This window comes from Falco cherrug, chromosome 4 (assembly GCF_023634085.1).
Source record: "Falco cherrug isolate bFalChe1 chromosome 4, bFalChe1.pri, whole genome shotgun sequence".
Taxonomy (NCBI): Eukaryota; Metazoa; Chordata; class Aves; order Falconiformes; family Falconidae; genus Falco; species Falco cherrug.
In genome coordinates, this window is record NC_073700.1 from 30,387,587 (window position 1) to 30,404,186 (window position 16,600).

Consider the following 16,600-nt stretch of genomic DNA (forward strand, 5'->3'; position numbering starts at 1 on the left):
ATGAATTCCTCCCCCCCAGCCCCCGAGCTCCCCCCCGGCCCTCTGCAGCTCTGGCAGGAGGAGAACCAGACCCAAGGCGGGCTCTGGAATGGGAGCCAGGAGCTGGGTTGGGAAGAGCTGGAGAAGATGCTCTTCCTCTTCGTGAAGGAGCCCGTCACCATCAGCCTCACGGCGATGTACCTGGTGTCTTTTGTGGTGGGCTTCGTGGGCAACATCATGTCCATCAGGGTGCTCACCCGCAAGCGCCGGAGTCGGGTACCCAGCCTGAGCGCCACCCGCAGCCTCCTCCTCAACCTGGCGGTGTGCGACCTCATGGTGGTGTGCATCTGCATGCCCATCACCGTGGGCAACCTTATCTACAAAGCCTGGGTGTACGGGGATTTCCTCTGCCGGGCAGTGCCCTTCATCCAGGCTGTTTCTGTCTCCGCCAGTGTCCTCAGCCTGACCGTCATCAGCGTGAACCGGTACTACAGCGTGCACAACCCACTCAACGCCCGGTCTTTCTTCACCCAGAAGAGGATCCTCAGCACCATCCTGGTGGTGTGGTTGTTGTCCTCGGGGATATGCATGCCCCTCATCTTCATGAACAAACGGGATGAGATTGGGGTGGTGGAGGGCTTGCCTCTGGTGTTCTCCATCTGCAGGGAGATCTGGCCTCAGGAGAGGCTCAAGCAAGCCTACAACTTTCTGCTCTTCTGTGCCCTCTACTGCCTGCCCGTCCTGTTCAACATGGTCATCTGCTTCCTCACGGTGCGCCGGCTGTGGAGCCGCAGCAGCCGGCTGAAGGAGAGCACTGCCCTCAACCGATCCCTGCCGGCTTCCAGGCTGAAGATCCGGAAGAAGGTCGCGCAGATGGTGGTGGCCTTGGTCCTGCTGTTTGCAATCTCCTGGCTGCCCGTCTACCTGATGGACATCTGGATTGATTTCAACATCCCCAAATCTTTGCAGGATGTGACTCCTTCTCCTTGGATCCTGCAGCTCAGACCTTTTGCCCAGTGGCTTGGCCTAACCAATTCCAGCCTCAACCCTATATGCTATTGCTTTGTTGGGAACCTCTACAGGTCAGCCAAGGAAATGAAGAGCAAATACCACCAAAGAATGGTCTCCCTCTTTAACTTCTCTCTGTCTGAAGGGACAACCCGCTCCTCAGCCCCAGAGCTGCTGTCTTACCGGAGTTCAATGGAGTCTGCAAGGAAAGGACCCTCCGCCACCCCCACCATGGGCAGGAGATGTCAGGGAGGTCATGGCCGCAAGAACAAGTGTGGACGCTTGAACTCCTGCCAGCACCCACCTCTGAACACTGTCTCCAGCGAGAACACTTCCTTGTAATTCTGCTCAGGAAGTGCATCGCATACCCTCATCTGCATTTAATGACTCTTTAGAGGTCTTTCCAAACCGGCTATTTTAATGATGGAAAAAAACTTTCTTCTAATCTCTCCCATCACCAGTTCCAAAATACCAAGACAGGGAAAGAAGCAAGTAACGATGATGTATTCTAACTCAGATCAAGTCTTAAGACAAATGATTTTTACTGGGGACAACTAGATGTGTAGCCTGTTGCCCAGTCAACAGTCACATAATTAGATAGATCAACTTCCCAACGAGCGAGCCCTCCCCGCAGCTCCGTCTCTGCATGCAGGGATACTGTTTGGATACAGCAACGGTTTGGCGGCTGGCTGCTCACCCTGCGCTGATAAAGAGCAGTAAAAGAGGCACTCTCCGCTCCAAATCCATCAGTTGTAGTTGCAAGCAGTGAAGAAATGCTAGAAACCGCATCATAAAAAGTAATAGCAGTGGCGAATTTCACACACTTTACCACTTGAGATTTCATTGTCTGATCGTATTGTTTCACTCCTCCACACAAATAAATTCTCCTGATGTGAAGAGGCAGTGCCAGAAGTACTAAAGCGACCATCACCATTCCACACGTGGGAATTCAGAAGGAATAATGTGGCCTTGGAGGTGATTTAGGAAATGCAATAGGAAAATATTCTTTGGGCGTCAGCTTGCTTTCTTGCAGCTATGTTCCTGTGGGTAGAATGGAAAGAACCGGGCATCTATTAACATGATTTGCACTTGAAAAACCAACCCTTGTTCAGCTGTGTCTGTACCAAAGTCAATGGCATGTGAAAATAAAAACAGAAAGTGGTTTATAGCTAATAAAATCAGAATCTACTAATGCAATGCTCTTTGTCTGGGAAGGAGAGAATCAAAGTGCTTGCTTTTCCTGAGAACCAGAAGTAGGTTAAAACCTATTTTTTCCATCATCTCCTTTAAAGGAGGCTTTGATAAATAAATGGTATACTTTTATTATGTTAGCATCGAAAGGCACCACTAAAGCTCGAAAATCCTATTGCACTGAGCAAAAGGAGACCTTTCTCCCAAAGATCTAAGTGAAAACACATCAGACCAGGCAACAGGTGGGAGGAAAAAAAAATGCAACAAAGACCCAAAAGGCTGGAATGAAACTAGGGATCAGCCCCTTCCCTGTGCTGGCCCAGTGCTGTGGAGAGGACGGATGCACACCGTCTCCTGGTGCCAGAGGAGCCCGTGCCGTGGCTACCTGTGTACCAGCACCCGCTGCAGCAGGGCTCACTCTCTTAGCATGCCCCAAAAGGAACGCAGCAGCCTTCCTGGGAGAGGATTTAACATTTAATGGAACTCAGGTTTTGATGGCTGGGGGGGGCTTTTTTGTATTACTGAGCAGGGAATGATATTCTGGGGAGTCTAAGTTTCAAATAATATCCTCCTGCCTTCTAGAGAGCTTTTGCTCACAAAAAAATAGAGGCAAAAAATAGCCGTTCAACCCGACAGTATTCCCACCTTTGTAATGATTGTTCAGAAACATTTTCCATTAACAATAATCTGCCTGGAAAACAAAAGATTCCTCCTTAACACACAGTGCCATCCACAATTTGTATTCTCTTTTTGTGCGAATGAGAAAGAAATTACAAGTACGCAGATTTACTTTGGGTGAGAAATGGCTTTTATGTGTGCTGGGAGATGAGAACATCTGCATTTTTGCAGTTGATATAGGAGTGTACCTACTGCCTGATCTTTTAGTAGCTGCGGAGAAGAGCCTGTGGAGATTTTATTTCCTCTTTCAAGGCATATTTTCAGGGCTGGCAAAACGTGCCAGGCTGAGGAGCATTAAAAGCTCGCTCTGAATGCCCACTGACTCCAGGTCCTGTGAACAGATGTCCTCCCCCCGGACCAGACGTGACACAATACTGAAACGTCCCTGCATTGCCCAGACCAATGTATTTAGCCCTGCCCTGAATAAACCACAACAAAAGGACTGCAGAGATGCCAGATCAGCTCCATCCCATGTGGTGTCCCGGCTCTGAAATGATGTGAAGGTGCAAGAAATCCACATTTTAAAGTATCCCAGAAGAAATTACTATTTTTTTTCCCTCTCAGTTCATAGCTGATGCCTGGATCCTGCCCTGAGTCTCTGTACCCTCCACGGAGGCAGAAATACCAGGGATGGTGTGTTCTCCTGAACGTGCCTGTGCCTTCCCCTCCTGACGCTGATGCCCCTGCCTTTCTCCAGCCCCACAGCACTCCTGACCACCGAGATACACGGTGGCAAGGGCCACTCCCACCAGGCAAGGTCGCCTCCTCTTCACACTTTTAGATGTATTTTCCAGTTTCATTCAGTGTTGCTGTTTTCCTGTAATAAAGACAAATTGCTCATTTCAGCTCCTCTCTGTCTCCCTCGGTCGCTCTCCCCCGTGCGCCACCTGCTTCTCCACTGTCTCTACAGCGAAATCCCTCCCTGCTTCCCACCGTTATCACTCTTTGCCTGTGAATTCCCCTCACCCCAACGACCCATTCATGTCTTCACTCGTCTGATGAAAAATCCCTTCCTGTCCCACTGATCTGAACGGCTCCTTTTGTGCTGCAGACACCTGTTTGCTATGGAGAATGCTGATTTATTTTGCAAGGCTTACCCGACGGCTGCCAGGTAGTAACGAATTTTGGTCACTATCACCCAAGGGTAAATGAAAAGCAGTGACGTCAATGTGAAAGCCACATAGCATCCTGCAAGCCGCCTGGGCTCTGGCAGTGATTTTATTAACCTGAACAGGTCTGTGTAATGCAGCAGTGCCTGGGTGACTCACGCTGGCTCCCAGTGAGATGAAACCTCAGCATCTGAGAAAGTGGCTTTTTTCCCCTCCTAGCTGATAAAGAATGTCTTTGTATTTAGGGCCGAGAAGAGATCTGGGGGTCCCCTGGGCCACACAGGCTCCTTGTTTCGGATGGCAGGTACTTTGATAGGTATTCAGGGGACTCCTGACCACTGCAGGAATCAGGAGCAGACATGGCTCTGGCTGGTGAATGCAGATCGTTTCCTCAAAGGAGCTCAAGCCAAATGTCTCACACTTGGTGTGTGGTTGAGGATATGTGTTTCTCTTTAAATGCGCCCAGGCAGACTGGAAATGGGAATTTTAGATGTCTCTAGGACGACGTTTTCACACAGCAATGCTGCTAATGCATCTCAGTCCCACTCCTTCCCCCACGGGTCTTTCTTCTCTGCTTTACCATTCAAATAAACACAGGCAATTTATAATATTACCAAAATAGGATGTTTAAAACACCTTTACTTAGAATCACAGAACCATTTAGGTTAGAAAAGACCTTCAAGACCATTGAGTCCAACCGTTAACCCAGCACTGCCAAGGCCACCACTAAACCATGTCCCTAAGTGCCACATCTACACGTCTTTTAAATACCTCCAGGGATGGTGACTCAACCCCTTCCCTGGGCAGCCTCTTCCAATGCTTGACAGCCCTTTACAGAGAGTTGCTGTTCAGTAACTTTCCCTGGGAATATTCCATGATCTGCTCTTGTACTGTCAGTATTGTCTCAAAGATGCTACAGGTTTATTTTCTGCCTGTGAACTGCTGAAGAGATGAAAAAAAGAGATAATCTTTTGTATGAGGTATCATAGAGTTACATACATTCACGACTCGTACGTAGCCCTCATATGGAGAATGATGAATCACTTTTTCTTTTAATAAAATACTCAAGGGAAGGCAGTGAAATGATTAGACAGCATGTGTAAGGACAAGGCAGCACCTTTTCTCACACTGTGGCAGCCGCTGAGCTCACAGGCAGAGGAGGCGGTGAGGGCTGAAAACAATAAAAAGAGTTCAAGAGGAGACGGAACTGTTCACAGCAGAAAGGGCTACCAGAGGCTATTAAAAACAATGATGCCAAATTCTGGCTTAGAGGTTGCTGTGTATTCAACCTATAACCGCCGTCTTGCTCCTTCCCAGGACACATGTTACCAGCCACCATTGGGTGCAGGACGCTGGGCTGAGCATTGTTTGGTCTATTCAGTACCCTTGTTCTTACATTCCCATGCAAAAAACCCTCCACACTAGCCTGAGTCCTGTTTTAAAGAGTAGGGGGAGATCAGGGGATGATTTCAGACCTGGCATAGTTTGATCAACAGTAAAACTTTGCAGGACACAGCCATCTGGAGGTAGGACACACTAATGCTGACACAGCGCAGGCTGAGAAATGCTCACTCAGTCACTTGCAGAGCGCGAGCTGAGGAGTCCCAGGGGACATGCCTGGTGCCCCTCCGGTGCAACACAACAGAAACAGCAGATCCATCTGTCTTCTAATATTCATCAGCCCTCTGGGTAGACCAGCACCTTCACTGTCACAACCCTGAGCATCCCAGAAAGGAGAATGTCCTCCAAAGCAAAATTCCTGCCTGTTGGTGCTTTACATATTATATTTATTGATGCTGGGATTCAAACTAGGATGGAAGCTGGCTGGTGAATTATCTACAACACCAGCATCCCCCAGCATGGTTCCTGTGTCTCCTCCTGTATCCCCCCACCACAGCATAGCCCATACACAAACATCTCAGCTCTCCTGACTTGAAATATCAAAAAGAACAGGGAGAGCACAGGAGCTGCCTAGGTTTCCAGTGCGTTGTGATGACCTTCTTGTAAAGAGCCAGAGAACTATTGGTACAGATTTTCAAGGAATAATCAGCACGGCTCAGTTTACCTTTGTGACTATATTCTGCACGAACATAAAACACCAGCAGCTGCTGGAACAAATAAAAGAGCAGCTGTGGGCAGGTGCAAGAGATTGCTGGAGCCGCTAGGAAAGCCAGCCAGCAGGGAAGTACTGCTCGCCTGACACGTACCGGGGTTGTATAAAACTCTCCCAAACTTTCTGCAAAGGAATGACTGCTGGTTAAGTCGGCCCCAGGCACACAGGAATTGCAGTAGTTGCTTCCTCTCCCTGCTAAACATCCTTAGGCAAAGTCCCAGGACTCAGAACTGACACAGCACAGCTGCAGAGTCAGCGCAGTCTCATGCGACTGCCCAGCCCCAAGCCTCCCTGCCAGCCCGCGATGGAGGCTCTGGCTGTCCCCATTTAAGGATTTGTTTCACTCTTAGCTTGAAACAACCAGGAAAACTGTGTCTGGGGCAGAGGAGGAGCCACATTAGGGTGAGTGCCTGATCTGGAGTGGGAGGGGTGCTGCTTTCTACCTTAGAAGGGTTCCCACTCATTAAAGGTTGTGAGGCTGTCATATAATCCAATTCTTTCCTTAATATTTTATTAAAATAATAATTTTTAAATATTTCAGCAATAAAGATAGATGCGGCACTTGCAGAGAACATTTTTTCCAAGTGAGGAATCTACACCAGAGTATTCCTGTTTGGTGTCTCTTGCTGATTGCAAGAAAGCCCCTGAAGAACTCGGTGCCTGGAACACACCAGCTCAGCACTGCCAGCACAGGGGGCACCGTGTGACTGCCCCCACCGTGTGGGGAAGGGGACGCGTCATGGAGCTGCAATGTCACCTTTGATTTAAAATGTTTTCCCTGCCCGGCCTTTTCCCTCTTACCTCATTGCACCCTAAGACAGCTGGTTTATGTTGCAAACTGGGGTGGGGAAATCACCTGAGGAGACATTATTTTTAAAAATACATATGAAATATTTCTGCCCCTGAAAGATTCAGGCATTAACAGCTTGTCCCCATATGCCTTACCCCATCTCTCTGAGTTTTATGATAACAGAGAGCTACCGTGGAGCACAAAATGCTGTGTGCACTGTAGGATAAAATTACCAAACTTTAATCACTCCTTAATCAGGCAGGCGTTTCCCAGCTGCAGCACTCTGCCAGGCTCTTGGGGTCTGATCCATCTGCCTGGCAGCTCAGCCTTCCCCTGCCCCTGCAGGAGGTGGCTCTTGGTACCTGGCCAAGCCAAGGCTCTCAGCTCTGCACCTCCAAACACCAAGGACCACATTCTCAAGCAGAGCCTCCGGGGAGGCTTCCTCAGCTGGCTCCTGTGCTCCATGAAACAGGCTTAGCCACAGCCTGGAGATGCGTTGCACTTGGCTGGGGAGGTTGGACTATTCTCATTTCTAATCACCGCAGGGAGGCTGAGCTCGTGAGGACCTGCCGATCACCAGCTGGCGATGCTCCAGCATCTCTGGGCAGCTGCACGGGCATGCTGCTGCCCCAAGTGCTGCATAGGCTTTGCCTTTCTTCATTTTCCGCTCAAGGTGTTTTCAGTCAGCCCCTGCCCTCCTCTCCTCAGCTATTCATCACGAGAACGGAGCTGATGAATTAAAGAGCTGTATGAATGGGTCTTTAGGCAAGAGGTATCCCGTTACGTGGTGCTCACAAGTCATGAGCTGCTATTTCTTGGTGTGAAGAAGGAAAAGGTGGCAAAAAATACAGGAATTAAGCTGAAAAAAAGGGGAACGAAAGAAAATCCAGACGGGGAAATAAAACCGTCTTAAGGCAATTACTGGGGAAGAAATAGAGCTGCCAAGGATGCTAAAGCTCTCTCACACCTGCTAATCTCTTCTGATAAAGGTCTGAGTGGTTAAACTAATAAGGCTATTAAATTTGCAGTAATCATTAGCAGAGGCAGCCCAAGGATCTCACAAAGCCACATGCCTGGAGGAAGAGTGTTTCCAGCATGAATGTGCCCAACCAGCAGCAGGGAAGCAGGACCCGCACCTGAGACGTCAGTGTGACTGCTGAGCGGCTGTGGCTCCGTAACCTCCCTGCCTCCCTCAGCTGGGAACTGAACCTGCGCTTCCTAGGGCTCCATCCAGCACTTCTGCTCTTTCAGACTGTTCATCTGGGCTTTGGGTAGCACAGGAGGAAACAAGAACTTCCTGCACAGCCTCACAGCATGGATGGGGATTTGGAGTGGGCTGACTCAAAGTCTCCACAAAGGCTGGGATGTTCTCCTTCAAAAGCTAATGATGTAACACAGCCTCTGGCCAAAATGCATCAAGAAGAGAACATGCAATGGCAAAAGCATAAAATAAATCCTCCTCCCAAACCCTTGTGGCAGGGTCAAGGCTGTGATCCACTCCTCTAAGTGGGAAAAGAAACAGGCTGGGGTGGGCTGAGCAACCCCGCAAGGTCCACGTAGTGACCCCAGCACTTTGGGGAGGAGGTGCAGGGGCTCATCCATGTGGCAGCATGAAAGGCTGATCAAGAGTCTGTGCAAAAGCATCACTGATGCCATTGCTCCAGCACAGTTCCCAAGTGCCGGCGAGGCGGTGGGGAGCAGGGAAGTGCGCACAGCTTAGCTGCTGCCTGAGAACATGCCGATCCCGCTTCTCTTTCATTCCCGCTCCACCGCTGTTGACTTCGACAGAGTTTCTTCTGATTTATACTAGCAGATTAGAGTGAAGCCCACAGTGAATGAAATACTGTCAAGGTGAGGCTGCTGTCATATCAGCTGCTGTAATTCCATCGACTTAATGGATCTGCTCCTAATTTACAAGTCAGAGCTGGATCTGGCACTACAGGCTGAGTACAAAGGTGTCATTTTTATATAGTCAAATTTATTTCTGAAATAAATACCACATAAGATCTTTACAAGAGGTCTGAGCTGCAATGCATTCATTTTTCTCCCTGCAGAAAGGCGAAATTTTCACTAATGTGTTCAGGTTACCTTCAGGTCTCAAGGTTGGATACTTTCCAGCCATCTGCTCATTCCACATGGGCCCTCAGGGGCCAAAATGGGCAAATGTATCCTCCAGGGAGTCCTCCAGGACTTTGCTGCAAGGGGTATAAATCCCCTTCCCAAGCCTGCCTTTTGCTGGGAACAACACAGCAGCCTGATGATGTGCAGGCTCTTGCAGTGAAAATTAAGATAACAAAGAATAAATAGGTTTCCATCTACATCAGCTTTTCTTGTTTATCTCAGAAATAAAGATCACATATATATAAGCAGAATTCCCAGTTAATAACGGTGTAGGCATATCAAGATTAAAACACCCTGGTCCCTCCAAAATCAGTGAGTACTTGTGTGACCACAAGCTGTGAATGGAAATTCGTAACTTAAGCAATATCACAGGACTGACTGCGGGGGAGTGAGATGGATCTGTGCAGACACATGTCCCAGAAGAACACAGCTATGGCAGCCACGTGTCCGCATCTGCAAGCACAGTGCGGGAAGACTCTGTAGGGTGGGAAAGTCTTTGCTCTCAAGTAAAACAATAAAATACTCTTCTTGATCTCATATTCCTAATTCCCTTCCTGAAGTCCAGGCAGGACAGCCCAGAAGCCAGAAAGCTACCAAAATTGTCATGGAAACAGCAAAGCTTTTCCGCAAGGCACAGTGCCCAAACTGGAAGCCAGAACTCCGAGCAACAAACTACTCACTCTTTCCCCATCTTTCACTCCATCAAGTAAAAAGTGGAACTTGGGAAAACGGGGGGCGGTGATGACTGCTGGGGTCTGGCAGTGGTGACAGAGCAGCTCCCCCTCCTCCACGTCCCTCGCCACGGGAAGCCAAGAGAGCCAGCGCCAGGACACCAGGAAAGCTCCTTGCCCCTGGTTCAGTTGGCTGCAAGGGTACAACGCAACGGGACAGCACGACCTTACGTTCCTTATCCACAGGCTTGAAGCTGTTGAATAAAGCACTAAACCAGACAGGTAACCAGAGGCATTTTGGCTGCCTGCTCTTGTAGCACAGGCGCATGGCCCAGATCCCACAGCCCCTTCTCATGTCGGCAACTGGAAGTGACAGGAAGGAACCCTCAGGGCACGGCACTTTCTGATGGAGGTCCATGTCCTGCCCTGAGGGAGCAGAGATGTGCTCTGCTAGTGAGAGGAGGACTCAAAAGGAGTGAGAAAGAGAAAAGTGGCGTTTCATTTTAGCTGATAAGCCTGAGAGTATTTGGTCAAGCAGCCTTTGCCCATGGGAAATGCTTTGATAGATGATTGTTGGGCTTTTTCCCAAGTCCTTTCTCAACTGTGAGAAAAGTTAAGCATTATCTTTTTTATTCCTTGGCATGCTGTGCTGGAATAAGAAATCTGCAAATAAAGGAGAGAGATGATGGAATGTAAACCTGAACGAAGAGCTGGACACATACGGAGTTGAAAACAGCTTAGATAGCGGAGCAGCAAGAAAGAAAACAAAGAAAATAACCTTAGATGAGCCCACCTCTGTACCTCCTCTGCTAGGAGGAGCTGCTTCGTGAACCAGAGAGCTGACACAGGGACTACATGCATTTGTCTTATCCTATATGCCTCTCCTCTTAGTATGCGGCGGTCTACTGTCCACCCAGGGGAAAGGGAGGACAACTGACCTTGGCAGTCCCTGCTGTCCCTTCCACGGCCCCACCATGGAAAATGCCAAGAAACTCTCCCCATGCCTCCCTCGTAGCACAACATGAGCTGGGACTCGACCTTCCTCAGTCCTGCCATTCCCGAGGAGATGCTGGGAGCCTGGTCCTGCAGGCTCTACAGCCCAAGGCTTCAGTCCAGGAAAGGACGGGCTGGAGCCGTACAGACTCCATTGCAAGGACTGGGTCCTCAAAGGAAACACTATCTGCACGCATTTGAAAATAAATTATTTAATTTGTCCTTTCTTTGCTCCTATTTTTATTGCTAGCCGTTTAAATTATACAAATGAGGTTTTCACTTGTCCCGTCCCCAGAGAACCAATGCATTAAACAAAACATTAAAATATACTCATAATCACGGACATTCTCTCATATATATTTATAATCTCTGAATTACTGGCATTAATGCAGAAGTGGTTTCTATGAGCTTATCACTTCTCACTGCTTCTGTATCCAAAGTATACAGCACATGAAAGATAACCACATTGAAACTACCCAGCCATTAACACATCTGCCATCCAGAAACAAATGCAAGGAACAAATTTACAAGGAAAAACCAGTGAAGGAGATAAATACAATTACGGTGATGTGTCTCCACCACTGTCTCATCATTAAGGACAGTGATAAGAGAGTTAAGTGTCATTCCCAAGGCTCTGGCTACTTGGGGGCTGTTTCCAACAGGAGCAGCACTAAGCAGAGAAGAAGAGCAAGGCGAAAAACCCACAGTGACCCAGGGCAAACAGGCTGGCTTGTCACCTGCATGCAGCACAGGAGCTCCCCCAGAAATACTGGAGGGGACAGCCAGTAAAGAAGGCAGGAGGTTAGGCCATATTTTGCATGGTTGCATCCAAACTACTTCCCATTTTCAGAGAGAAACAAGACACCAAGAGCAGCCCTCAGCCACACTGCAGGAGAGGGGGTTAGGAAAGGATGAAGGTGCTCAGTGCTTCTCAGGACCAGCAGATAGAGCTGCCGCGGCCTGCTCCAGCCCCTCCATCACTCTTAAGCTCCTGAAGAGGTGCTCATCCCCGTCTCAGCCACAGTTTGGTGCTGCTTTCACAGACCAAGCTGTGCCCTGGCAAGGCGCGGGTGTCAGGATGCCTGCCCAAGAGCAGGCTGTCTCACAGCCACAAGCAGCTGTGGAGCCTGGGGGGTCTCCCTCTATGTGGTCACCAAAGCGATAGAAAATAACACCTGCTATGCCCAAGTCTCACTCCCTTCTCATATTCCCCTTGCCTTTCTGTTTTTCCTGGGGGAGAGATTGCTGCAGCTTTATCCCAGGGTGAGAAGAGTCAAGCCCAGTGCATCTAATCACAAAGCCAGCCTCTTCCTTGTGCTCCAAGCACCAGAACACAGACACAAACCCTCCGACACACACCGCTCAGCTGGCACGTCTTTGTAACCCCACCAACAGCCCCAACACCGTACAGCTTTCCTTCTAAGATCTCTGCATTTTAAGGCAGGAGCTGCTCTCCAGCACACCAGCTTGATAATCTGACTTATTAGGAAGCCCTCAGCCTCCAGTTTCCATTCCGTACCGATGCTTTGCAGCCCCCAAGTGCCTGTTTGTAGGTGGCCAGCTGTCTGCTTGATTTGTGAGTACCCCTTGAACCACTCACAAATTCAATCAACCGCCCTTGCGGCAATCACTCTCCCAGCCACACCAAATTCAAGGGATGCTACAGGGAACGGCCAGTCCTGAAAAGCTGACCTTCAGCATCAATAACTAATGTTGCTAAAGCTGACTCCTTAGACATTAGTAAGACTGACTGCTGCTCCCTAGGGGTAAGATGCATTGATGCCAGGCGCAGCCTGAGTGTGTATTAGTAATAAGTTACTGTAGGTACCTCTCAGTTTCTTCAATCAAAAAGCAATCACCCTCCTCCCTTCCCCATGGCAACCACAGTTTAGTAATCACCTCATCACCTATTCCAAACGGAGGCTGAAATACCTGCTCCCAAAGACGGAAAGCTCCAGTCTTTATTAAACTGCAAATATTTGTTACTCGCTCAGACAAAGCATCTTCCAGTCTGCATGTGGATAAATGTTGCCTTCTCCAGTTTGAAGTATGGTGGGATGGGAAGGGCAGAGAAGGTAAGTATTTAAACAGCCTGCTAAAGGAAAGCCATGCCTGGAGACCTAGAAAACCAAATGCTCCACAGGTGAAACTTCCAACATAAAAGCAAACAAGGGATCAGGAATGAAGTATTGCATCTTGGCCACAGGGAAGCCTTCTCATATCTTTTTTTCTGGCTTTTGCAGACAAGTTGACAGCCTGAATTATCAAAGCATTTGTGCTACACAGAAGGTATTCTCATTTTGGGGCTGATGCGGCAGAAGACATCTCAGCCAGGAACAGAGGTCACCATTTGTTTCTTTGCTGTCAGCTCTGCTTACAAGAAATTAGCTACTACGACTTCCAGCCTGGCCAGAGATAAAGCCAACAGTGGATCTCTCCGTGCAAGCAAATATGCTGCCAAGGAGTCTGAAAATAGAGAGCTAAGCCTCCCAAGACATGACCAAGATGCTGAGCACTCACAACAATCTTCTCCAAAACCACCTGCTTCATAGGGGTTTTCTAACAGTAGATTCTGGCCCAATACAAAACCCGAGTACGGAATTTTACTCAAAAAATGTGAAAACCAGGGAAATCATATAAACTCAAAACCAAATGATGACAATTTAGGCTTTTTTTCCTAAGTATTTGTACTGTAAAAGTGATGCTGATTATATGGCATGAGGAAAATAGGGAAAAAATCTAAGTATAAACGTTTTCTGGACTAACATTTGAGACCTGGGGAAAAAACTCATTTTAGAGGGCAAAGGAAGGAATTGTGCTGGATGGTAAGCCATCTGCAGTCCTTGAAGCGAACATAAAAAGCCTCCAACAAGAAAGCGCTCAAAGCAATGCACTACATGGTGGCACCATCTACAGGGTGTCCACAGCCAGGGCTGGGGAGCGGAGGGACCACGATGGGAGCCAGTGGTACCCCACAGGTGAATGCGGGACAGGGTCAGGCTGTAATCTGGGAGTGCTGACATGCAGAAAACATCTGCAAAACCCAGAAGAGCTACTGGCTCCATCTCACAGAACCTTCCCTACCGTCGTGCAAACAGGCGAGAGACCCTCTTACACAATCTCCGTCTGCAGCCCTCCAAGGGCACAGCAGAGCAGGCTGCACATGTTCTGCTGTTGAGCGCATGAGCCACACGCCAGCTTTTGGCTAGGAAATGCCACATGCGCATTCCTCCTACATCGGAGAAATACAAATCTAAGAAAACATCCAACAGAAACATTAAGTAATGGCTTTTGAACGAGCTCCCTTTCGATCCACACAGTGGAAAGGGTGTGGTGCTAATTCAGAAGGAGGGTTTACATTAAAGCACACAGCACACACAACACCTTCATAAAAGCTTCCCTGCTGGCCTAGCCCTCAGTTCACGTGCTTGGCTTCCAACCTGCCTAATCTTTGTGCTCTTCAGTGGCTCCAGACCTCATCTTTGGCATGCCTGAAAGCACCCAGCCCCTCCATCACATCATGGAGGTGGCCTCCTGTGCCCTTGCTGCCCCACAGCCCCAAGGTCAGCATGGATTTCCTCCACCCAAGCCCTGATCTCCCAGGCACTCCAGCTCTGCATGTCACAGCATTCACCTCTGCTCTCTTCAAAAGCAGCTCCCTTCAACAAGAGTACAGCTCACGGCGTTCTTATAAAGAATGCACATCCATAATCTTTTCCTCCCAGGTTTCACAGACCATATAAAAATTTCCCAAACACTCACACCTTGCTACTAGAGAATTACATGCTGTGCTAGTCACCGAGTAAGATAAAGTTATAAGCTCTTGGAACAAGAAGATGCCAGTTTGGCATCATCCTCTGTTAAATTGCTTAATACTAATCCAAATTTTTCCACAAGACTGCTTTCAGGTATACGCCTGGAACGTTTGATATCTGGGTTTAATCTCCACCATCACAGATTCTGTGGCTCCTGAAGAAGTAATAAACCTCTCCATGACACAGAGTGGTCCAGAGATCCTTAAGATGATATGAAATGAATGGGAAGCCATGCATCTTCCTAGGTCTGCTGCTGCAAGGGGATACCTCGTCAGAGGTATCTCAGTAATAACTACTGAGAAGTTATTAGTACTTTTACAGCTCAGGTCGTTGGGGATGTTGTTGTGGCCCAGAGACATTCCAGCATCCTGAAAGTGAATTCTGGGATATCTGAAATGGTAGTTCATTGTATTTTGTCTTGCTCCAGTTCCATAGGAAACAAGCCAGGATTCCTAGTCCGACCCCGAATCCCACCACGCAGCCATTCTGTAAGTAACCCGATTTTAAAAATAATGTCAAGTTAAAAATCAGCTTGAAAATAATCCAGCATTAAAATTACTGAGACTCTGGCCTCTACAAAGAAAGGCCATTAAATTTAATTCCCATGCTTCTGTAACATATACCAGACAGACAAATGGAGAGGGTTTTTTTTTTAGAATTCAGCTTTGCAATCTAGTTGATGCCTCAGCAGAATCACTGCCTTGCATCCCATGCCTGCTTGCATCATGATTACAGCACCAAAGGAGATTTCCACAGGGATTTGTGACAAAACAGGATACAATTTGTTGACTGTCTTTATGATGACCTGATGAGACACTGGAATTTTCATTCCATATAAGTGGAACTTAAATTATTTACAGATGAGCTACTTCAACCACCGATTTTTGCGAGGCGTGAGGGAAGTCTAGATTTCACCACATTTCCCAGCTGGAGATAAAAACAATTTGGAAAAGATTTGCTGATGACTTCATGGTGATTTTGAACTGTAGCTTCTTCCCCACGTACCAGTTTTGTGTCTCTCACAGGTCAGAGACATGGATTTTGTAACTTACATCAGCTTTCATTTATGGGGAGAAAGGCCATATCTTTGCTCTGAGCGAGGCTCCTCCGACACCTGAGCCTTTAAAGCAGATAACAAAAGTGATTTTGTATTATCTTGAAACTTGAAAATAATGTGGAAAAAAAATGTGTGTAGTAATGGTTCTATTTTTGTTCCAGCCATTGATGATGGCTATGTTTTGCAAATTTTCATTTCCATTTTTAAGACCATCAGAGGGATACACTACTTGAGACGACTCATGTATCTGCTACGGTGCTATTTTGGTACATCGCTTTTAAGATGGATTGATAGGGGTAAGCTGAACTCCACAGAGCTGCATTTTGCAGACTAGAGGAATATAAACAAAGGGTTTGTGAAAACACTTGCCAAGGATGCTGTTTATCAGTTGCTGCAGAACCACGACAGAACACGGCTTAATAACATATACTTTATAATACAGATCAATAAGGTAATTGAAGTATTTCAGGTACTTTCAGGTTTTTCTTTTCATTAGAAATGAACATTGGACATTAAACATACTCTTTCAAAACACTTGAGAGTTGCAGCTTTTTTAAAAATGATACAAAGCCCTGAGCCTTCTGTCTTTTCTCTGCCCCTTTGTACGTCTCAGGTTTGTTAGAGCACAGTCCACTTAGAAGCCATTAGTCACCTATTGGAATATTTGGGAGGCTAATAGCTTTGAAAATCTGATCCTTGTGATCACAGAGTGTTTGGGCATATTGGATGCATGCAGCACCAGATTACTTGGCAGCACCAATACAAAGTGGCAGAAGGACATGCATACAACTGCCTGCTCTTGCTGTTGAACCAGCCCCAGCGCTCGACGATGCTAGCTAATGCCAGAGTTGGGCAGACTGCTGCCCCAGATGGCAAAGAACCCTCCCTGGGCACCTGTCTCTCCAGAAGCATCCTCCAGATGCAGGTGGGCTGTTTGTGAGAGGCTGCTTTAGGACAGGACTTTCTCTCCCTAGGTCAGCTCCTGGCTAGCAAAAGCACCAAGCCATTGCCCTGGCACTGTGGTGCTTGCTCCTCACAGTTTCAAAGTACCATTTTAAGGCTGCGTCTCACTGCA

The 16,600-nt window shown here is 47.8% G+C and overlaps 1 protein-coding gene across 1 annotated transcript; it reads left to right on the forward strand.

The window, feature by feature from the left end:
* Positions 1-3,748, forward strand: LOC102046938 (galanin receptor type 1-like). The gene has a single exon (XM_005438231.4). It carries the CDS (start codon positions 1-3, stop codon positions 1,327-1,329), a length of 1,329 nt encoding a protein of 442 aa, XP_005438288.2. The 3' UTR covers positions 1,330-3,748.
* Positions 3,749-16,600: the final 12,852 nt, after the last annotated feature.